This window comes from Mustelus asterias, chromosome 5 (genome assembly GCF_964213995.1).
Source record: "Mustelus asterias chromosome 5, sMusAst1.hap1.1, whole genome shotgun sequence".
Lineage (NCBI taxonomy): Eukaryota > Metazoa > Chordata > Chondrichthyes > Carcharhiniformes > Triakidae > Mustelus > Mustelus asterias.
In genome coordinates this window covers 66642367-66666042 of record NC_135805.1, presented here as the reverse complement: position 1 = coordinate 66666042, position 23676 = coordinate 66642367, and the positions used below count along the sequence as shown (strand labels likewise).

The following is a 23676-nucleotide window of genomic DNA, read 5'->3' as shown; positions in this document are numbered from 1 at the left end:
ATTTAAATTTTAGTTTTTTTTAAAGTATTCACAAAATTGAAGAAAGTGCAATGAAAGATGGTCAAAACATTAATGTGTTATGTGTTGAAGTTCTTTCCATAAAACTGAAAACAATAAGCAGTTCAGTAATCAACAATCACCTTACGTCTATTGAGTAACAGCAACCAGCAACTGTGTGCTAGCTGGAGAACCAATGACCATCGTCATCACCTTTGTTTTAGGCATTGACTACTGAATTAAGTGACACTCAGGCACTTAACTGGACAGCCGCAGACCTTGCCCAGGCCTGAGGGCAAAATTCCACCTGTCGATAGCTGCCAGTCATCAGCCTTATTGAATAGCATCGTAACTGTGCAGGCAGTGACTACTGCCAGTACTTCACCCACTTGAGGCTTATGATCGTTGCTGGGTCCAAGACCACAAATGGGTGATCGTTGGAGGGTGGTTGTGGGTGGCGGCTTGAGCAAAGGCATTGAGGTGGCTCTCCGCCGATTCCCCCATGTCCCGGTGCCAGGTACCTCAGGCACTGAACGTCTTTGAATGAAGGTAATCAGGCACTGAATGTCTTTGAATGAAGGTGACCCCCACCCCCTTTCAGAAGCACCCTACATGGGTTGGCTTGTATGCTCCCGACATGGGGAAGCCACTGTCCGCCGCTGGATTAATACTGGTGGTGGTGGGATGAGACCCTTAAGCGGGCATCAATAATCACCCTGACTGCTAACAGGGCAGAAAGGTCGTCCACGTCATGGACTTAAAAGGGGTGGAGGTAGGAAAGTGGTAGTGTCTCCATTCACCAGCCTCCTGCCTAATTAAGTGTCTCCCACCACTGGGGAGAGCATTAAGTCTGCGCATTGCATTTGGGAGGGCCAAGATCCCAGGCACTAGGCAGGGATTATTTGTAATGGGCCAGTCATTCTATTTATAGGCAGAAAAAAATAGGGCCATGAACAACCTTGAGACCATTTTCTTTTCAATGTAAACAGAGGATGCAGGACAGCTTTCACCACTTATAAGGACTTATAACATAACTTCTAACTGTATTCCTAGATTCAAAATCAAGGAAGATAACTCAACAACTTGCATTTAATTTGTCCTTTTGATGTATAAAAAGGTTCAACGTGACGAAGTGTAAAGTATTCACTGATTTGTAATATAAAAAGACAAGATATACGAAGCAAGTCTAGTCTTAACTATTAATACATCTTATCATGCGTATTCTCACTCCACTTTTCAAAAGATTGGAGAGCCATGTGTTGGAGCATTTGTAAAAGAGAGAGATATCCAGCTTGGGTCACACCCCAGAATTTGCAATAGCTCATCACTGGACAATAATAGGGACCACTTTTAAGAAGCTACCATCACCACTTAAACAAACATCTAAGGCAAAGCCCAAATTCATAACAAGCATCTTTACTGAGCATTTTTCATCAATGGTTGAATTTCCCTCATTTTACCAAATACTTTAAGGAAATACCTTCCTCTATTTTATAGGATATTTAACACTAGTATTTTATACTATTGAATGTTGGAATATGAATTAGAGCCATACTTAGCTCTGGCATAGAGTCATTCAGACTCGAAACATTAGCTCCATTCTCCCTCCACAGATGCTGTCAGATCTGCTGAGATTTTCCAGCATTTTCTGTTTTTGTTGCTTACTTATCAGACTTGGATTCTCAAAATACATCACTGTGGTAATGATAGGGTAAGCACAGTAAGGAGTCTCACAACATCAGGTTAAAGTTCTCCACTTGGAGCCGGCAGTTTGCGGTGTTGATGGTAGCCATGATGTGGAGATGCTGTTGTGAGATGAAGTTGTGAGACTTCTTACTGTGCTTACCCCAGTCCAACGCCGGCATCTCCACGTAATGATGGGGAACATGTGACAGAATCCAAAGAAATTAAAGAAGAATTTGCAATGTTCTGGTTAGGCCCAAATTCCTACTCACACCGAAAGGTCATTGCCCCATATGATGCAAAGGAAACAGGAATAAAATGCAAGTTGATTAGAACATGCAGGGTAAGGCTGTTAATTTACAATTGTAAAAATCACAGCTTTATGTCTAAATCAGAAGCCATATACACTTCGTACTAGATTAGGGACTCAAATTATCTGTTCATCAAATGTAAATAAAATCACAGTACTTACTTGATCTTTTCCATGTATTCCAGTGTGTTCTGGTTTGTCATATTGGAAGGACTGATGTGCAGTTTAAAGTCTGGCCCGAAGTACTCAAAATAGTCATTGTAAGGTAACTCTAAATGAGTAAAATAAGCAATGTAAACAGAATCAGGATAATGTTGAAATATAGAGCAAAATAACAGTGCTAGTCCATCCTATTTTTACATAAATAGCTTATCAAAAGAATAAACTATTTCATAATGTAGGCTATTAGAGGGATAGAATTCAATACCAGAAGAGTTGTGCTAAATTTATATTATATAAGAGATAGGAGCACTGGAGCAAGTAAAACAAAAAAGACGTACATGGATGATATCAACTAGCAGGAAAGATTGAACAGGAGCCTTCTAGAAAACAGAAGACTGGGAGGTGACCTAATAGATGTCTTTAAAATTAGAAAAGCATTGATAGGATAGACGTAGAGATGATGTTTCTATTTAGTGGACCCCAAAACTAGGGGTCATAAGCATAAGATATCCAACAATTCAGGAGAAACTTCATAATATAGAGAGAACATGGTGAGAAAGCAGGGCTGGCTACCACATGGATTGATTGATGCATTTAAGAGGAAGCTCAAGAAATAAATGGAGAGGAAGGGAATGGGAGGATATGTTGAAAGGCAGAGATGGAGTAAATAAAATGGGAGAAGATATGCATAAACATATGCGTATATGCATATACATAAAAAGGTGTATATGCATAAACACAGGCATAGATTGGTTGGGCCAAATGCCCAGTTTCTGCATTATAAATTTTATGGAATGGTTTGTGCACTAGCTAGATACAGACAACTACAATTTTATTTGCCTAAGATCTGAATGTACATATATGCCAAGAAACTCCTATGCAAGTTTGAAGCATGACATAGGGAAGCTCCCAGACAAATAATGAAAATGGCTAACAGTGGATATTTATGTCAATACTTTTGTAATGCTCGTGTGCCTTTAAAAATTTGTTTGGTTGGAATGGTATTTAGCTGTGAAGGTTTATACAATATCATGGTTGTTTTTTTTCTTGTTTGTAACTGGTAAAAGTTATTGCTAATTTTCTTTCTATACATGTCAACTGTATTCTTAAATAAACTTTGTTTGATAAAAGTTCCCCAGTGGGTCATTTGAATCATACCTGAAGTGAAACATCTCATGTTTACCCTAGCCAAATTCAAATTGCAAAACTTATGATCCAGGCAGAGTTCCATGAAACACTTTGGAGTTTCGGACCTGAATTATAACACTTTGGACATTTATGCGATTACATTAGGAGTTCTGTCAATTGGCTGAAGTTCTGATAAGAGTTAGAAGAACACAGTTGAAATTCAATCTCTGATTAATGACTATGGCCTGAGTTTTGTGCGAAATGAGTTTCCGGCACCAATCGGCCCCTGAATGTGATTTCACACAGGCTGGCCAATTAATGGGCACCCAGCAGGAAACATGCGCTGGGAAGAGGGGGGTGCACCTAGACAAGGGAGAGTGCGGGTTGATCCTTCTAATGTGCGCCCTCAACGGGACTTCCACTACAGAGCTATCTCAGGGAGCCACAAACCTGAAAAAATAAATCCCGATGAAAAAAAAGCTGCAACGAGTGTCTAGGCAGCACATTTAAAACACAAAGTCTGTTCTTAGACACCTTTTAAAATTTTATTTCAGCTCTGACGTTTCTTCCCACCCTGGGTTGAGGTTGTAGCTAAAACGTAAAAGCCTCTTGACCATTTGGTCCACCCTGTCAACTGTACAAGCAGATGGGCCACATAAGATTGCTTTCAAAAGATCCCTTAATGGGTTAAATTGCCTGCTTGATTGTTAGTGGGCACTCCTCTGACTCCCTGGCGCTTCCGCCAATAGCAGTATTGCGCAATTGCGTGATGACATTGGGACACATGCCCGACGTATTCTCACGCGATTTCATATGCTTCTGGAAATTCTGGCCTAGGAGTCGTACCTACATTCATTTCACATATTTATATTTTATCTCTGTACAAGTGATAAAATATACAACCTTCTGATCAAACTAGCTGTATCGGGAGGACACACAACTTAATCAAAGGCAACCATGCATCAGTTTTCCTCATGCATCCAGAAAGGAGTTTGCCTCGTTGGCACATTCAAACACTGGAATGAGACTGGTAGGAAATCCATGAGAATCATGTTTTAAGTTTATTTATTAATGTCACAAGTAGGCTTACATTAACAATGCAATGAAGTTACTGTGAAAATGCCCTAGTCGCCACACTCTGGGGCCTATTCGGGTACACTGATGGAAAATGTAGCATGGCCAATGCACCTAACCAGTATGTCTTTTGAAATGTGGGAGGAAACCGGAGCACCTGGAGGAAACCCACACAGACACGGGGAGAACGTGCAGACTCCACACAGACAGTGACCCAAGCCACGAATCAAACCCGGGGGTCCTTTGCACCGTAAGACAGCAACTGAGCAGAAAGCTTAGTTATGTTTTTAAAGGTTGCAGGCCTCAAGTACAGATTACCAAAACTTTATCTGTAACAAATAATTACCATTTGGAATCTCTGTATCCAAAGCTACAGCAGTCTCGTACGTCCAGCAGCGAGCAACATTTCGGATTGTGTAGCCTCCGCCTCCCAGCATCAGTAAGGGCAGGTTGAAGGTCTTCATGAATTCCACACATTTAGCATGACCTGTTTTAACAAACAACAACAAATTTACAACAGCCTCATCTATAAAATATCAGAACACACCATAGGCTTTTCAATAATGTACTAGAATTCACTACGCCACACTTGCTTATACCTTTTAGTGTGAGATTAAAACATCCAAGTCTGTCTCCTGACAAAGAATCAGCCCCACACTGTAGTACAACTGCACTGGGCTGGTACATTTCCATTACCTTGGTCAAAATCTGCATTAAAAATGAGACACAAGATAGGATTATTTTATTTATTTTGCCATAATCATGAGGAATTATTTGATAAAACTGGCAGTAGTTCATACTAAACTATTATATTTCACAAAGTGTTGCACAATCATTACAATCAAGCTTAAATAATTACTAAATGAGGAAAATAATATTTAGAATACTTACTGGCTTAAATATCTGCTCATAAGACTCATCATCAATTCCATCTCGCAGCGGAAAGTTTACAGCATAATATTTACCTTTCCCTGCTCCTATATCCTGTACGTACATGACAAAAAATAAATATGAATTCAGAGCCAATTTTGAGGCACAATAATTACTGAATACTCCACAAATATTACTTTTGGTGCATGAAATATCTGTACCGTAATGCTATATTTTCAGATGTTTATGGCTTTAGATTGCCACTTACATCTTTCCTGGGTTTGCAACCTGCACGATAAATTTTACCTCTGGATCACTGGAAATCAAAACACATTTATCCCTGTTGACTGTTAAGTTCTTATGCTAATGAATGACAATCTTACCACTTTTCAGAGGGTCAAACCATGAAGGTACCCATTTCCCCCCCCCGCCCGAGACATCTCTCAGCTAATTATTTTCTTTAAAAGGATTGCAGTCAGTGGCTAATAAAAGAGGTACCATGTAGGCACAGCAGGTTAGAATAACGTCTTTCAGGTCTTGAACTCAAATTCAAAATCTTTTCAAGCTGCCAGGTTGAAAATGTCCTCAGATAATTGAGTTTCTTCATTTTTTTAAAAAGGAAAAAAAATACCAGCTGCTATACCATTTCACCATCTGGCCGAATACATCACTACAACATAACCTGCTGGGCCATCATAACTGCAGACTGCAACTGAATCCAAGACATCTGGCCAGTAACGCAAATCAAGACAACAATCCCACACGCAATGAAAGGAAAAGGCTCTTTATTATGTAAATCACGGCTAAAAGTATGGCACATTTTATATATTAACCCTATCTTATTTATTTCAGCATTAAATGGACCAAAACCAAAGCTGTTGAACTGCTTTTTCGAATGATTATTTATTACCTTGCCATTTCTTTAGAAGCAAATCAACCAAATCAGATTGTGCGATAAACAAAGGGCTGGATTTTATGGCAGGCATGTTTTCAATAGGGGAGGGGGGCAAGGAAAATAGGTGAGGTACCCAACCCATCATCCTTCCATTTCCCACCCATCCCCAAGCTCATCCCCATAACATGTTAGGTGGCTGGTATTTAAATAAACAATCAAGGGTCAACTGAGCTTGTTAAAAGCCAACTGACCCCGATAATACGTTCCCCATACCATAATATGGTTGGCAAAGACAGTCGGGTGGGAATTGACAGGCTGATTCTGTTGAAAAGATTTAAAAGGGTGGGAAGGAAATGAGTGGGTACCATCTTTAGGGGTGGTCTTTGTGCATGGAGAGGGTGCCTACCTGTTCTCCAAAATGTACCAACCCTTGGTCCCCTCCCCAGGGAGGCCAAATTCTTCCCACCTAATACCTCACACCGACTGTACTCCGGGATCCATTGGGCTGCCTTCCTGGCACTGCTGGGACTGATGGAGTGCCAACCAATCTGATTGACTGGCAGCTCCCGAAGGCAGGACTTCCTCGCCATTGAAGGGCTAAAGCCCCACTGTTAGACAACTCAGTCAGCCTGCAGCACGTTACAGCTGCAGGGCAGGCTGGTATGGAGCACTTCGCTTCTGGGGGGAGGGGTTGAACAAAGCCCAAAGTTTCTCTGCAGTTTGTTCCTGGTTTTACTTTTTCAATGTCATAGTTTAGAACAAAAAACAAGCAAGAATTTTCTGAAAATTAATATCAGGTTTGAAAGACAGAAAACAAGATATTGTTTTAAGACACTAAGCAACAACATTGGCCAAACACAATCTTCGACTCAGTTGTGGTTTGTAACCGTGCACAATGTTTTCATCCTTTTCAGAAGGCCATTTGAATAGTCTCAAGTTATTAAAATAATTTAACTTTTAAATCAAAACTTGTGTTTACAAACATCTCTGTTACTGAAGCAACCACTCACCCGAAGATCGCCTGTGCCTGGGAAATATTCACCATATTTATGGAATGAAACAGTCATCACTCGATCTGTTGTATAAAAAGCCTCTTCCACACCATCTCCATGGTGGATGTCAATATCAATATACAAAACCCGCTGATGATATCTGTGGAAGTAGAAACCATTACATTTAGGACTGTATTTTCTCTGAATGAAATGTTCAAACAGGACACTGTCATCGCTTTAAATCACAGCAAAACTTAAGGCATTTAGGAGGGAGCCCATGAAGATGGCTTTTTTTCCCCCCCATATGAATATTCTGCATTACTGTTTGTACTTTAAAACTGCTGGCATTCAGTGAATATGGGCTTGAAGCAGAATTTCCGCTGCAGTTCTTCTGAAATCAGGTTCCTGATATCACTGTTAGGAATTTTGCTGTATGTCTCCCAGGATGCCAGGTCAAGAAGAAAACACAAAGTGAGCTGCTACCAGAATGATAATGGAAACCAGTCAAAATGGTACTTCCACAACAGAATACGAGGCAAATGGGAATTAGTGTATCAAGGGCGAAATTCTACCTCAGTGAGGGCACAAAATGTAGTGGCAGATCAGCCACCAGTTACATACCTAAAATTGCAAAATGCATACAGAGGAAAGTAAAGAGTCATCGAAACTAGAAAGAAAATGGAGTAGGGTAAAGCAACTTGAAAAGGGAAGAATGAAATGCAGAATTGATTTAATTAGAATAATAAATATAAAAATAAAAAATTCAGCCAAAAGAATAGCATATAAAAGAAAGAAAAGGGACTAAGGCCCAAAATGAACAGTGTTATGAACAAGGAAACAACTGAAATAAAGGAATGACAGGTGTGAACTTGGGCCAATAAAGGAAAAGAAGTAGCATTAAATATGAGCAATAAAAAGATGAAGTGCATGAATTGCAAAGTGGGAAATAAACCAGATAAATTTGAGAAACCAGAGAGATCTCACACTCTGCCAACCCGGCTTAAACCTGCCACGCCAGCATTGGACACTCCTCAACCATTTTTGCACTGGCCAAGGCGTTTTGTGCACCACAAATGGGGTCTGGCAGGGACTGCAGCTGTGGTGCACCTTAATCAGTGACTCTCATAATTGAAGACTACCCCCTGCCAAAGTTCAGCAGAGGGCTCAGAGAGCTCTATTTAGTCACTGCGGAAGCTATTGCCTGGCTTGGTGATTACTGTAACACGATAATAATATAACCAGAGAAATTAGAAGCAACTCGATTTAATAGAACAGAAACTTGGTTGCAAACTGTACAGAATGGGAAATAAACAGTGGGTTACAATTTTTTTAAGGGGGAACACAACAGGTAGGATAAAAATGAAGGAAGGAATACATGTTATGGACAGGACTAATAAAGAAAAACGTGAACTTGCATTTATATAGCGCATTTCATGACCACAGGATGTCCCAAAATGTTTTACAGATAATCTATTTTGTTGAACTGCAGTCACTGTAGTAATAAAAGGGAATGAGGCAACTAATTTGTACACAACATAGTCCCACAAACAGAAATAAATAAACGGATAAATCATGTGCATTAGATAAAAAACAGAAAATGCTTAAAAGATTCTGTGGACCTGGCAACATCTGTGGAGAGAAAAATAGAATTAACTTTTCAGGTCAAATATTAACCCTTTTACTTTCTCCACAGGTGCTGCCAGACCTCCTGAATACTCCCAACATTTCCATTTGTTTAAGATCGCCATAATCTGCAGTATTTTGCTCTTGTATCACCTGCTGTAGATCTCAGCTCAGAGATAAATAATGAATGGGCATCCTGGGCAACTCTGCTGCTCTTCAGCTAGTTACATGGAATGTTTTAAGTTCACACAAGTGGGCATACAGATTTAACATTACATCTGAAAGGAACCATCTCTGACAGTGCAGCGCTTCAAAACTGAAGCGATGTATACACAAAGGAAATACTGAGTCAATGTGGTTAAGATATCAGTGAAATAAAAGACGTTGTTACGTTGGTTAGGCTGCATTATGACATCCCCAGCCCCACACCATCCCACCCACCCCAATTGTTAGGAGGGAAATGACGAGGAAATATATAGACATATTAGGAAGAAAAGGAGGAACAAATTATCATCCTACAAGGTTTTAATTTCCTGCTCAATCACTAGAACAGAGGGACTAACCAAAGAAAAGGGAATGGAATTTCTAAAGTATGCATAAGATTCCTCCTTCAAGCATTACATTCATATGCCTATGAGGGACAGGCATTGCTAGTGAGTAACAAAGTGGATCAGAAAGATGAGCTACATGTGGGTAAGCAGCTAGGGAGTTGTCATAACGTGACAAAGCAAATAACTAAATGGAAAGGAAAAAGGTTAGTACAATAACACCAGATTGGAACAAGACAGAGTTTGGTAAGATGAGGAGTGAGCTCGCTGAGGTGAGACAGAAGGAGAAATTGACACACAGGAATGTTGATTACCAATAGGACAGTTTTAAAAAGATTGAAAGCTGCAGGACAAATACATACCATTAAAAAAGGAGACGACTTCAAGTTTCAGGATGCTGTGAATAAATAAAGAGGTTAGAAATAAACTAAAATTGAAGAAGGCCTATGGGAATTATAGACATAAAAATCAGAGAATACGAAAAAAAAGAAAAAGTTAGCAGAAGGATAAGAAGAATAAAGAGGAAATATGAAAGCAGAATCCCAATATTAGAAAGAACAATATTGTATAAAAATGCATCAGTGAAAAGAGAATTGTTAAATATGAGTTTGGAACAGAGAAAATAAACAAATTGGCAAGGCTATCCAACAAATACTTTGTTTCAATATTCACAAAGAAAGAGTGTGTTGGAGGTAAATCATGAACTGGTTAAAAGTAAGAGGGATATTATCATGACAAGTACTGGAGATATTATTTAAGATAAATGAGCACCAAGGGCTAGGATCACAGGGAGATTGGGGGAGTAGGATTAGGGTAGAAAGACAGAGCCCTCATGGTTGTTTTGAAGGAATGGTAGTAGAATGATAATGTTACTGGAGTAGTAACAGTAAGAAGTTTAACAACACCAGGTTAAAGTCCAACAGGTTTATTTGGTAGCAAAAGCCACACAAGCTTTCGAAGCTCTAAGCCCCTTCTTCAGGTGAGGTCAGTAAGGTAAACTTCTTACTGTGTTTACCCCAGTCCAACGCCGGCATCTCCACATCATGACTGGAGTAGTAATCCAGAGATCCAAACTAATGCTCCAGAAACATGAGTTTAAATCCCAACACACAAGCTAGGGGAATTTATAGTCCATTAATTAATAAATCTAATGAAATGCTACTCTCAGTAATAATCATGAAACTACCCTATTGTCATCAAATCTCTTTTGTTCACTGATGTTGGGAAAAAGATACAAAAGTCTGAGGACACGTACCAACCGACTCAAGAACAGCTTCTCCCCTGCTGCCACCAGTCTTTTGAAAGGACCTATTATATATAAAGCTGATCTTTATCTTCCCCTAAGTGTAACTGCAGCACTATATTCTGCAACCTCCTCTATGTAGTCTATGAATGGAATGTTTTTGTCTGTAAAGCGCGTAAGAAACTTACTTTTCACAATATTCCAATACATATGATAATAAATCACATCAAATCAATTTACTCAGGCGGCACGGTAGTACAGTGGTTAGCACTGCTGCTTCACAGCTCCAGGGACCTGGGTTCGATTCCCGGCTTGGGTCACTATCTGTGTGGAGTTTGCACATTCTCCTCGTGTCTGCGTGGGTTTCCTCCGGGTGCTCCGGTTTCCTCCCACAGTCCAAAGATGTGCGGGTTAGGTTGATTGACCATGCTAAAAAATTACCCCTTAGTGTCCTGAGATGCATAGGTTAGAGGGATTAGTGGGTAAAATATGTAGGGATATGAGAGTAGGGCCTGGGTGGGATTGTGGTCGGTGCAGACTCGATGGGCCGAATGGCCTCTTTCTGTACTGTAGGGTTTCTATGATTTCTATGAAAGGGAGGAAATCTGCTAGCCGACTTGCAACTCGAGACCAACAGCAGTGTGGTTGACTCCTAACTGTTTATTAAAATGTCTTAACAAGCCACTCAGTTGCATCAGACAAGTTGTTAGGATCTCTGTAGAATTTTTTCTATAGAGACCAATAACCTTTAAAAAGAAATATAAGCTACCAGCAAATGGCTGAAAGGATGATATGACTAACAGCACTACTGACTAAACACCATCTTTGTAGGCAATTTATACTTTAAATCACCAGGCCACCTTTGTCTTTTTGCACAACCAAAAACAGTTCAGAGATATACTTTATACTGTGCGTTAAATAGACATTCAATTCTCCCGGACCCAGCCTTAGGCGATTCTTAGAGGGTATATCTCTGTTGTTTTCCTTTCTCAGCCCTGGGACTTTTAAAACTCAGAACTGTCTTTCACAAGGCAGTTTCCCCCCTGGTGATTCTTCCTCGAGCATAAGCTAGGCCAGTCTTCCAGCCTCATTTTAACTCATCATGGATTTGGTCTTTTCACTCTGTGTGAGCTCCCACCTGCATGCTTCTGTGGTGAATCATAATGACTTGCTGCCTATAGCTGCTCTCCCTCCTCCGATCTTGGCATGCTAACCTTGCCTGAGATTTTCAGGATAACTTGGGTCTTTCCTTTCTAAAAGTCCACCTCCACGATGACGTGAATCATATGGACCTTGTGTCCAGGTAGAAATGCTGATTAGCTATCCTCGAGATCCCAACCGTCTCTCATCTTGGAATTAAATGGGCAGTTTTAAGCACAACTGTTTACAACCACATGTTCTGAACACTTTCTTGGGACTTTGGAGATTCATGCTTGATCCACTATTAGCACAGAGACTATTGTCTCCAAGTATAAACACTTCGCATTTCCTTCTCAGTAAAACAATCTGGGTCCCACCCAGGCTCACTGTTAAGACTTCAGAACAGGTCGCATTATCCTCTTCATTTTACCTTAAATTAAAGGCACAGTTCCAAACTTAAAAATCTTAAGATATAGTCATTCGGTAGTACAGAATTTGAGTATTACTGAAAAAAGGGCACATTATTGAAGCTTTTCATCTTGCACTCGTCAGAATAGATTTGCAAGAATACCAATTGTAAAGGGAACAACAATTTGTACTGCATGAGAGAATGCTAGCTGGTTGGCAAATGGACGTTGATTGGTCAAGGTATTGCCATGGGGAATGAACAAGAAAACTGATGCTCCTAAGCTTTTGTTAAGTTGAAAAAGGTACGATGCATAGATGTGTAATAAGTAGCAAGCAATACCTATGCCACACAAATGCTAGGCAGCACCATCACCATGAACAGAGGATCTAACCATTTCCATTTGCTATTCAAAGACATTACCATCATTGAGTCCCCCAATATCAATATACTGGGAGTTACCATTGACCAAAAACTGAACTGGATCAGCCCATTTAAATACGATGATTAAAAAGGCAAGTCAGAGGTTGGGAATTCCGGACGAGTAACTCATATACTTTCTCTCCAAAGCCTGCCCACCATTGACAAGGCTCTCCATTTGCTTGCATGAGTGCAGATCCAACAGCAGTCAATAAGCTCAACAGTTTCCAAGACAAAGGAGCCTGCTTGATCAGCACCCCATCCATCAGCTTAAACATTCATTGCCTCCACCACTAACTAACTCGCCAACCAAGAAAGTTAAAAATAGTATCAAATTGAAAGAAAAAATATATAATTCCACCAAAATCAGTGGCAGGTCGGAAGACTGAATAGAATACAAACAATTGTAAAGAGCGATTAAAAGATTATTAAGGGGGGGAGAAATTATGAGTAATCGAGCAAGCTAGCTAGAAATGCTAGTAAGAGAACGAGAAATCCAAAGATGTGCAGGTCGTGTGGATTGACTATGGTAAATTTGATTTGATTTATTGTCACATGTATCAGTATACAGTGAAAAGTATTGTTTCTTGTGCGCTATACAGGCAAAGCGTAACATACATAGAGAAAGAAAGGAGAGTGCCGAATGTAGTATAGAGTTACAGTCATAGCTAGGATGTAGAGAAAAATCAACTTAATGCAAGGTAGGTCCATTCAGAAGTCTGATGGTAGCAGGGAAGAAGCAGTTCTTGGTCAGTTGGTACGTGTCCTCAGGCTTTAGTATCTTTTCCCCGACAGAAGAAGGTGAGAGTCTGTTGGGGGTGCACGGAGTCCTTAATTATAGTGGCTGCTTTTCCGATGCAGCGGGAAATGCAGAGTGTCAATGGGTGGGAGGCTGGTTTGAGTGATGGATTGGGCATCATTCACGACCCTTTGTAGTTTTTTGCAGTCTTGGACGGAGCAGGAGTCATACCTTAACTATAGCTTCGGCATGGGTTAGGAAGTTCAAGATCCAGTCGCAGAGGGAGGGGCCGAGCCCCAGGCCACAGAATTTGGAGATCAGTTTCGTAGGAATAATGGTGTTGACGGCTGAACTGTAGTCAATAAATAGAAGTCTGACATTGGTGTCTTTGTTATCTAGGTGTTCCAGGGTTGAGCGCAGGGCCAGGGAGGTGGCATCTGCTGTGGACCTGTTGTGATGGTAGGCAAACTTCAGTGGATTCAGGCAATTTGGGAGGCACCTTGTAGATGGGTTATGGGGATAGGGTGAGGGGATGGGCTTGGGTAAGATACTCTTTTGGAAAGTCGGTGCAGAAACAATGGGCCAAATGGCCTCTTTCTGCACTATAGGGATTCTATGGTTCTATGAAAATATAAAAACAGATAATAAAAGTTTCTACAGATATTTAAAAAGGAAAACATTAGATAAAGTGAGTATTGGTCCACTAGGGAATGAGTTTGAGGAATTAATACAATCTAAGGTCCCTACCTGCTTCAAGGAAATGACCATCTTCCCGGTACCCAAGAAAAGCCAAGCAGCATGCCTTAATGATTATCGTCTGGTGGCTCTGACATCCATCATTATGAAGTGCTTCGAAAGGCTAGTCACGGCACAAATCAATTTCAACCTCCCGGACTGCCTGGATCCACTACAGGTTGTCTACTGCCACAACAGGTCCAAAGCCGATGCCATCTCCCTGGCCCTGCACTTAACCCTGGAACATCTAGATAACCAAGACACCTATGTCAGACTCCTATTTATTGACTACAGCTCAGCCTTCAACACTATCATTCCTACGAAATTCATCTCCAAACTCCCTCTGCGACTGGATCCTGAACTTCCTAACCCACAGACCACAATCAGCAAGGATAGGCAACAACACCTCCTCCACGATCATCCTCAACACCAGGGCCCCACAAGACTGTGTTCTCAGTCCCTTGCTATACTCCTTATACACCTATGACTGTGTGGCCAAATTTCCCTCCAACTCAATTTTCAAGTTTGCTGACGACACCACCATAGTGAGTTGGATCTCAAACAATGACGAGACAGAGTACAGGAACTAGATAGAGAATCTGCTGAACTGTTGCGGCGACAACAATCTCTCCCTGGATGTCAACAAAATGAAGGAGATTGTCATCAATTTCAGGAAACATAGAGGAGAACATGCCCCTGTCTACATCAATGGGGACAAAATGGAAAAGGTCGAGAGCTTCAAGTTTTTAGGTGTCCAGATCACCAATAACCTGTCCTGGTCCCTCATGCCACCACTATAGTTAAGAAAGCCCACCAACTTTAGAAAGCCTCTACTTTCTCCGAAGACTAAGGAAATTTGGCATGTCAGCTACCATTCTCACCAACTTTTACAGATATACCATAGAAAGCATTCTTTCTGGCTGTATCACAGCTTGGTATGGCTCCTGCACTGCCCAAGACCGCAAGAAACTACAAAAGGTTATGAATGTAGCCCAATCCATTAAGCAAACCAGCCTCCCATCCATTGACACTGTCGACACTTCCCGCTGCCTTGGCAAAGCAGCCAGCATAATCAAGGACCCCACGCACCCTGGACGTTCTCTCTTCCACCTTCCTCCGTTGGGAAAAAGATACAAAAGTCTGAGGTCATGTACCAACCGACTCAAGAACAACTTCTTCCCTGCTGCTGTCGTCAAGACTTTTGAGTGGGTCTACCTTGCATTAAGTTGATTTTTCTCTACACCCTAACTATGACTGTTATACTACATTCTGCACTCGTTTCCTTCTCGGTGAACAGTATGCTCTGGCTGTATAGCACGCAAGAAACAATACTTCTCACTATACGCCAATAGATGTGACAATAGTAAATCAAATCAAATAATGAAAATAAAGAAATGGCAGATGAATTGAACAGATAATTTTGTTTCTATCTTCACTTTAGAGGATATAAATCCCAGATGGTGACTTGAAGTAAAAGGGAGCGAGGAACTTAAAATAATAGCAATCACCAGGGAACGAGTACTAAGATAACTATTGGGACTAATATCTGACCGATCCCCAGGTCCTGATGGTCTTCATCCTAGAGCCTTAAAAGAAGCGACTGAGATAATAGATGCATTGGTTTTAATTTTCCAAAGTTCCCTAGGTTCTGGAAAGGTTCCATCAGATTAGAAAATAGCAAGTGAGAGTCCTCCATTCAAGAGAGGAAGACAGAAAGCAGGAAACTACAGGCGTATTAGCTTAACAAATGTCATAAGGAAATTGCAAGAAGCTATTATTAACGAGGTTATAGTGAGACATTTAGAAAATCTCAATGCAATCAGGCAAGGTCAACATGGTTTGGTGAAAAGGAATTCATGTTCAGCTGATTTATTGAAGTTCTTTCAGGAAGTAACAAACAATGCGGATAAAGGGGGACTGTGGATGTGTTGTACTTAGATTTCTAGAAGGCATTTGACAAGGTACATCATCAAAGGTTACTATGCAAAATAAGAGCTCAAAGTGTAGGGGCAACATATTAGCATGAATGGAGGATTGGTTAGCTGACAGAAATCATAGAAATCGGCACAAACAAGTCATTTTCGGGTTCGCAAGTGCTGGGGCCTCAACTATTTGCAATCCATAACTTGATTGAAGGGACTGAACGTATGGTAGCTAAATTTGCTGATGATACAAAGATACGTCAGATAGTAAGTTGTGAAGAGGACATAAGGAGTTTGCAAAGGGAATAGGTCGCTTAATGGAGTGGGCAGATCGAGTATATTGTGTGAGAATGAGAACTTGTCCATTTTGGCAAGAAGAATAAAAAAAAAATCAGCATATTATTTAAATAGAGAGAAACTGCAGAACTCTGAAGCACAGAGGGAGCTGTGTGCCCTGATACATAAATCACAAAAAGTTAGTATGCAGGTACAGCAAGTGATTAGGATGGCAAATAGAATGGAGTTGCTAATGGCAAGGGGAATGGAATAAGAAAGATTTGCTACAGCTATTGGTGAGACCGCAGGCTCTTGGCTCACTGTCTGCTGATGCTTCATTATGAGCTGTTTTCTTGGCTATTTTTAAATCAGTGGTGGGTTGCCATTGCTTTGCACTCTCAGGAACAGGATGAGGACAGGTCCCAAGTCTACCTTGGCTGGAGCAGGAATTGAACAGATGCTGTTTGCATTATTCTGAACCATATACTAGCCATCTCGCCAACTGAGTTAACTAGATCCCGTTTAATGTATTGCTATATAATTTTTGCCACTACCTAGCAATTTTAAAAGTATAAAACATGTACAGGTTCCTTCTTCGGAAAATTTTAGATTACGCCTATTTAGGCTTAATTCTCCCTTCAGTAATTTTACTTAATAGAAATTACTGATGATTTGTACAGTGGGACCACAATTCTACAGACTAAGCCAAATAAAGTCAGTTATTTCCCTTAAGAAGGCAGTAGCTGCGTTACTTACTTCAGCAATTCAAGAATGGCGAGAACAATATCATTGACATAACAAAAACCTGATGCCTCAGATTTCTTGGCATGATGAAGTCCTCCAGCCCAGTTGACTGCAATGTCAGTCTGTTGTCTATTGAGTTTGACTGCTGCAGCTATGTAGAAAAGGAAAATTAAAATTCTTTGACTCGCTCAGTAGAAATTTTACTTGCAATAAATTTTTCAATAAGTCACATAAAAACATTATGTCAGTTAAACCCAGAAATTTTACAAAACTCACCCACTGAACCTCCTGTTGATAATTGACAAAACTCAAACATTCCGTCAAATACAGGACAATCTTCTCCAACATTAACTGTAAAAATAAAAAATAAAATTTTTAAATCTTGCAACTAATATTAAAATTAAGGATTAAAATGCTGGATTAATTTTTGAAATAGACAGTGCCTATCACTGGATTTATTCAGGATATCAATATGAACGCAGTAGTTACTGTTTTTCAACCAATAAGCCATGATCATCTACAGGCACACTCAAATCTTCAATTCATATTGCTTCTACCATTAATACCAGTGTCAGGACAATAACGGTTCAACTGATAAACCAGAAGGTTGAAGGTTTATATCACATTTTGGGACATGAGCACATAATCTAGGCGGATAACTGTAATCTTCAAAAGTTCCTTCTATTTAGGAGCCTTAGATTAGAAAACTGCACAAAGCACAGCTTTTTAAAAAAAGGTGAAGAAAGGAATCCAGGGAATTGCAATCCAGTTAGCCTAACTGTCAGGAAATTACTAGAGTCAATAATTAAGGATAAAATGACTGAACATCTTGAAAAATTTAAGTTGATCAGAAAACGAGTATGGATTTGTAAAAGATAGGTAATGCCCGATGAACCTGGCTGAACTTCTTGGAGAAGAATGAATGTCTTGGACTTTCAGAAGACTTTTGATAAAATCACTCATAAGAGACAGTTAACTAAAGTTAAACCTTATGAAATAGAAGGAAAATTATTCATCTGGTTAGGAAATTGGCTCAGGAACATATTGCTGGGACCATATATATCGGGGGCGGCACGGTAGCACAGTGGTTAGCACTGCTGCTTCACAGCGCAGAGCTGACGATGCCAGAATTCCAGCGGCTGGAAACGCACGAAGGCCGTGGCGCCCAGCAGAGAGCCCACTAAATGGCCTCCACTTATGTCTCCCAGCCTGCTGCATTGCTAGTGCAGAGCAGCGGGCTGGGAGAATCGCCCCTAAGATTTTGGTTAATAAAGATATGAAGAGATAGGGGGTCAAAGTCAGGTGTTCGGGTGCTGATCAGGCATGGTCTCTTGAAGGGTGCTGGAGTAGCCTGGACAGCCAAATGGTATATCCCTGTTCCTGCATTTTTCTCTCGAAAAGGGAGGGCTGAAGGAAAGCCTGATAGAGGTGTTCAAGATTATGAATCAGTTTGATAGGGTAGACTTAGATGTTCCACTGGCAGGGGAAACCAAAAATGGGAGCCATAAATGTAAAACAGTCACTAATAAATCCAATAGGGAACTCAGGCAAAATGTATTTATATTGTAATCACTCACTGGCTAATGCGGATCCTATTCCCTGTGGTAGCAAGTTGAGTTGTGGCAACTAGTATGGGTGCATTTAAGGTAAAGCGAAATGAACACAAGGAAGGACTAGAAGGATATATTAGATGTGTGGGAGGAAGATCCTGTGCAGCATAACCCGAATGGCCTGTTGTGTTGCAAGTACTATGTAACGTTATGTAATTGCAAGATTGAGACACCATTCCAAATGAGTTAAATCAAGGTCCCATCTGACCGTTGCACTTGTTAAATTAATCCACTCCAAAAAGTTCTTTCCAGGCAATTTTGAGAGAGATTTAATTTACTTTGCCCAATCTCCTTGGTGCAATTGCACTCAAATGGTATTTTTATCCTCCTGTTAGAAATTAACTGTATGCTTAAAAGGAATTGGTTACTGCAGCAAGTAGAATAATTATACTTAGGGGTGGCAGCTGCATCTAACCCAAAGAGAGGTCATGGTCAGTTTGGGCCTCTGCAATAATGGAAGAGCAACTGGATCTTCTTCAGTTCTCTATCCAACCACAGATCTGACCCACAGTGCCACAATCTCCACCAAGGGTCAGGCAAGGAAGCAGTGATCAATTTCACCCCAGACAGAACTGGGATTAAACCAATCTGTTCCACCTTGGCCATCTAGTCAACTGGGCCAATCGCCCCCACCCCCCCCACCAACTCAAGGAGTCAGGGTTGCTGCAGCAACATTAAATCCCATTAGCAGGCCCGGGACTGAAGTCGGGAGATCGGAACTGTCGAGAGGGGGGGAATGTCAGGGCTCGCCCGGAGACGTCCGGAAGGCCAAATGAAGATTATCATTTGGAGCTATGAATAGTGATGGTAGAGGCTCTAATTTTCTTTCCCGCTCTCACAACCTTCCACTGATGTATGCTGGAAGGATTTGCAGAGTAATACTCAATTTGTTTGGCCACACAATGGAAGCACCTTTCTTGGCCATCAAGTTCTGGAGTGGAATTCAAACTCAAAGCTTCTGGCTCAGAGGCAGGGATGCTACACACTGCACCACAAGACCACTCAGCAACTGGGCAGATACTTAAACAACCATACTTCAAGGCTGTGTCAGAACTTTCAGTTAACCTTGTGGAAATGTGAAAACTGGTAAAGGTATGGAAGTAGATTAGAAGTTAGTGAACTCCCCTATAGTTCAATCATCTGATAACAATTTAGATATGTTAAACAGTTTATTAACAGGCCTTATTACCAGTTATGAGCATGAATAAATAACAACAGGCCAATATAAACCTTGAAACCCCTGAAAGTTTGTTTAAAGGAAAGAAATGAGATGGAAAGGAGTTATAAAGAGCCTAGGGTGAGATAAGAAATACCAGGCTGGTCAATGGCAGACAATATGTGCCAAGGCTCTAGAAGCTCATGCCAAGAACTCAATATACTGTTGGGCATTATGAACTAAGGGGAACCTTTATAGGACATTAAGATATATGTTTTTGTTGTACAACTGGTGTGTTATAGTCAATCTTAAACTCTGATTAAATATATCCCTGTACTGGTTGGAGTCGATCCTGATTAAATAATTGATATGGGCAACAGATTGTGCCTGAATTAAAAGATCAACATATTGATGGGCTTAAAATCATGTATCCTTATGGAATCTGAGGAAAAATATCATTTATGGTCTTTTCTTTCCAACCAAAATTGAAATTACTAACCATTTCAGATCTGCAACTGCCAAGGGGGGGTGGGAGAGAGAGAGATAGAGAGAGAGCGCGCAAACAAATGAGGAAGAATGGCTATAATCACATTCTCACAGAGGAGTGATGGACAAAGCTCAAACTGCAATACTGCCTTAGACAAAATACTGAATGATGGGTCCAATTTTCTAAAGTCAATCATAAACACTGAGTTGGGATTCCCTATCCATGGAGGGTTCATCAATCCTGAATTTTTGATCCTATGATCGCATTGTACAACACAATTTAAATTGCATTCTTACATCTCTGCATCTGTTTGCTGTACTCTGACATGTTATCTGGTCGAATTGACCGCAGAAATTTGATGTAGTCATCACTGTGGTACTTTGTCATCTCCTCAGTTGTGGCCTTGTGTGGCCTCTAATGGAAAAATAACAAGAACAAGCCGATTACATTTTTGCTGGTTCTCCTTCTCCATTCCCTAACTATGTGGGTAGAACTGAGACACAAGAAGGGGGAAATCACTTTGATAGGGTTGTACTATAGGCCCCCAAATAGTCAGCGGGAAATTGAGGAGCAAATATGTAAGGAGATTACAGATAGCTCCAAGAAAAATAGGGTGGTAATAGTCGGAGATTTTAATTATCCCAAAATTGACTGGGACAGCCATAGTACTAGAGGGTTGGATGGAGAGAAATTTATTGAGTGTATTCAGGAGGAATTTCTCATTCAGTATGTGGATGGCCCGACTAGAGAGGGGGCAAAACTTGACCTCCTCTCGGGAAATAAGGAAAGGCAGGTGACAGAAGTGTTAGTGAGGGATCACTTTGGGACCAGTGACCATAATTCTATTAGTTTTAAGATAGCTTTGGAGAATGATAGGTCTGTCCCAAAAGTTAATATTCTAAATTGGGGCAAGGCCAATTTTGATGGCATCAGGCAGGAACTTTCAAAAGTTAATTTGGGGAGTCTGTGGGAAGGAAAAGGGACGTCTGGTAAGTGGCATGCTTTCGAAAGTGTGTTAACCAGGGTTCAGGGCAGACACATTCCTCTTAGAATGAAGGGCAAGGCTGGCAGAAGTCGGGAACCCTGGATGACTCGGGATATTGAGGTCCTGGTCAAGAAGAAGAAAGAGGCACATGAGGTACATAGGCAGCTGGGATCAAGTGAATCTCTTGAAGAGTATAGGGGGTGTAGGAGTGGAGTTATGAGAGAAATCAGGAGGGCAAAAAGGGAACACGAAATTGTTTTGGTAGATAAGGCAAAGGAGAATCCAAAGAGCTTCTACAAATACATAAAGGGAAAAGAGTAACAAGGGAGAGTAGGGCCTCTTAAGGATCAACAAGGTAATCTATGTGTGGATCCACAAGAGATGGGCGAGATATTAAATGAATATTTCTCATCAGTATTTACTGTTGAGAAAAGCATGGATGTTAGGGAACTTAGGGAATTAAATATTGATGTCTTGAAGAGTGTACATATTACAGAGAAGGAGGTGTTGGAAGTCTTAAAGTGCATCAAGGTAGATAAATCTGCAGGACCTGATGAGGTATATCCCAAGACGTTGTGGGAGGCTAGGAAGGAAATTGCGGGTCCCCTAGCCGAGATATTTGAATCATCGATAGTCATGGGTGAGGTGCCTGAAGATTGGAGAGTGGCAAATGTTGTGCCTTTGTTTAAAAAAGGGCTGCAGGGAAAAGCCTGGGAACTACAGGCCAGTTAGCGTCACATCTGTGGTGGGTAAATTGTTGGAAGGTATTTTGACAGACAAGATCTACAGGCATTTAGAGATGCAAGGACTGATTAGGGACAGTCAGCGTGGCTTTGCGAGTGGAAAATCATGTCTCACAAATCTGATTTGAGTTTTTTGAAAGGTTGTCTACATGGACTTTAGCAAGGCCTTTGACAAGGTACCGCATGGTAGGTTGTTGCATAAAGTTAAATCTCACGGGATCCAGGGTGAGGTATCTAAATGGATACAAAATTGGCTTCTGTAAGATGGTTGTAGAGAGGTATTTTTCAAACTGGAGGCCTGTGACCAGCAGTGTGCCTCAGGGATCAGTGCTGGGCCCACTGTTATTTGTCATTTATATTAATGATTTGGATCAGAATATAGGGGGCATGGTTAGTAAGTTTGCAGATGACACCAAGATTGGTGGCATGGTGAACAGTGAGGAAGGTTATCTCCAATTGCAACGGGATCTTGATCAATTGGGCCAGTGGGCTGATGAATGGCAGATGGAGTTTAATTTAGACAAATGCGAGGTGATGCATTTTGGTAGATTGAACCAGGGCAGGACTTACTCAGTTAATGGTAGGGCATTGGGGAGAGTTACAGAACAAAGAGATCCAGGGGTACATGTTCATAGCTCCTTGAAAGTGGAGTCACGGGTGGACAGAGTGGTGAAGGCGGCATTCGGCATGCTTGGTTTCATCGGTCAGAACATTAAATACAGGAGTTGGGACGTCTTGTTGAAGTTGTACAAGACATTGGTAAGGCCACACTTGGAATACTGTGTGCAATTCTAGTCACCCTATTATAGAAAGGATATTATTAAACTAGAAAGAGTGCAGAAAAGATTTACCAGGATGCTACTGGGACTTGATGGATTGAGTTATAAGGAGAGGCTGAATAGACCGGGACTTTTTTCTCTGGAGCGTAGGAGGCTGAGGGGTGACCTTATAGAGGTCTATAAAATAATGAGGGGCATAGACAAGGTAGATAGTCAATGTCTTTTCCCAAAGTCGGGGAGTCTAAAACTAGAGGGGAGAGGTTTAAGGTGAGAGGGGAGAGATACAAAAGTGTCCAGAGGGCCAATTTTTTCCACACAGAGGGTGGTGAGTGTCTGGAACAAGCTGCCAGAGGTAGTCATAGAGGCGGGTACAATTTTGTCTTTTAAAAAGCATTTAGATAGTTACATGGGTACGATGGGTATAGAGGGATATGGGCCAAATGCGGGCAATTGGGATTAGTTTAGGGGTTTAAAAAAAAGGGCGGCATGGGCAAGTTGGGCCGAAGGGCCTGTTTCCATGCTGTAAACCTCGATGACTCTAACTAATCAGGTTTAGAAAATACAAGTACCAACTTACATAGATTTCCATCTTTCTATACAAGCCATAATTCAGCAACAGATTATGGGTCATACGAATTCGATGTGGTTTCATAGGGTGTCCCTGCCCATAATAGTAGTTCCCTATGTCACCTGGCAAAAGGAAAACGGAACTGCTGATTAATTAAGGAAAATTATATTTAAAAATTCATCTTATAGACTTTAGGTAAACAAGATATCTGATACTATTCATTAAGTCCCAGCAACTAAGTAATGCAAAAATCAGTGCCAAACTACACTATTGAGAAATTATTAAAAATATCAATATATCAATAGCAAATCACACATGTGGCACTGCACAAAACTCAACCACAAATTGGAAAAAGGGACCTATGGGAACATTTGACAATACCAAATAGATACAAAAGAAACTATTATATTGTTCCATGGATGAAAAAGGTGACTCAGTTTA

General features: G+C 40.8%; 1 protein-coding gene across 4 annotated transcripts in view; it reads right to left on the bottom strand.

Moving 5' to 3' along the window:
- The window catches only part of LOC144493584 (histone deacetylase 2), a 56890-nt gene that overhangs the window by 8178 nt on the left and 25036 nt on the right, over positions 1-23676 (bottom strand). For all 4 annotated transcript variants that reach the window (XM_078212710.1, XM_078212707.1, XM_078212706.1 and 1 more), the window contains 9 exons: positions 23245-23357; positions 20457-20574; positions 17184-17258; positions 16920-17058; positions 7130-7271; positions 5246-5338; positions 4954-5062; positions 4701-4841; positions 2153-2261 (listed from right to left, as the gene is read on the bottom strand). In XM_078212710.1, coding sequence (XP_078068836.1) covers positions 2153-2261; positions 4701-4841; positions 4954-5062; positions 5246-5338; positions 7130-7271; positions 16920-17058; positions 17184-17258; positions 20457-20574; positions 23245-23357 — 1039 coding nt within the window. The remainder of the gene's footprint in view (positions 1-2152; positions 2262-4700; positions 4842-4953; positions 5063-5245; positions 5339-7129; positions 7272-16919; positions 17059-17183; positions 17259-20456; positions 20575-23244; positions 23358-23676) is intronic.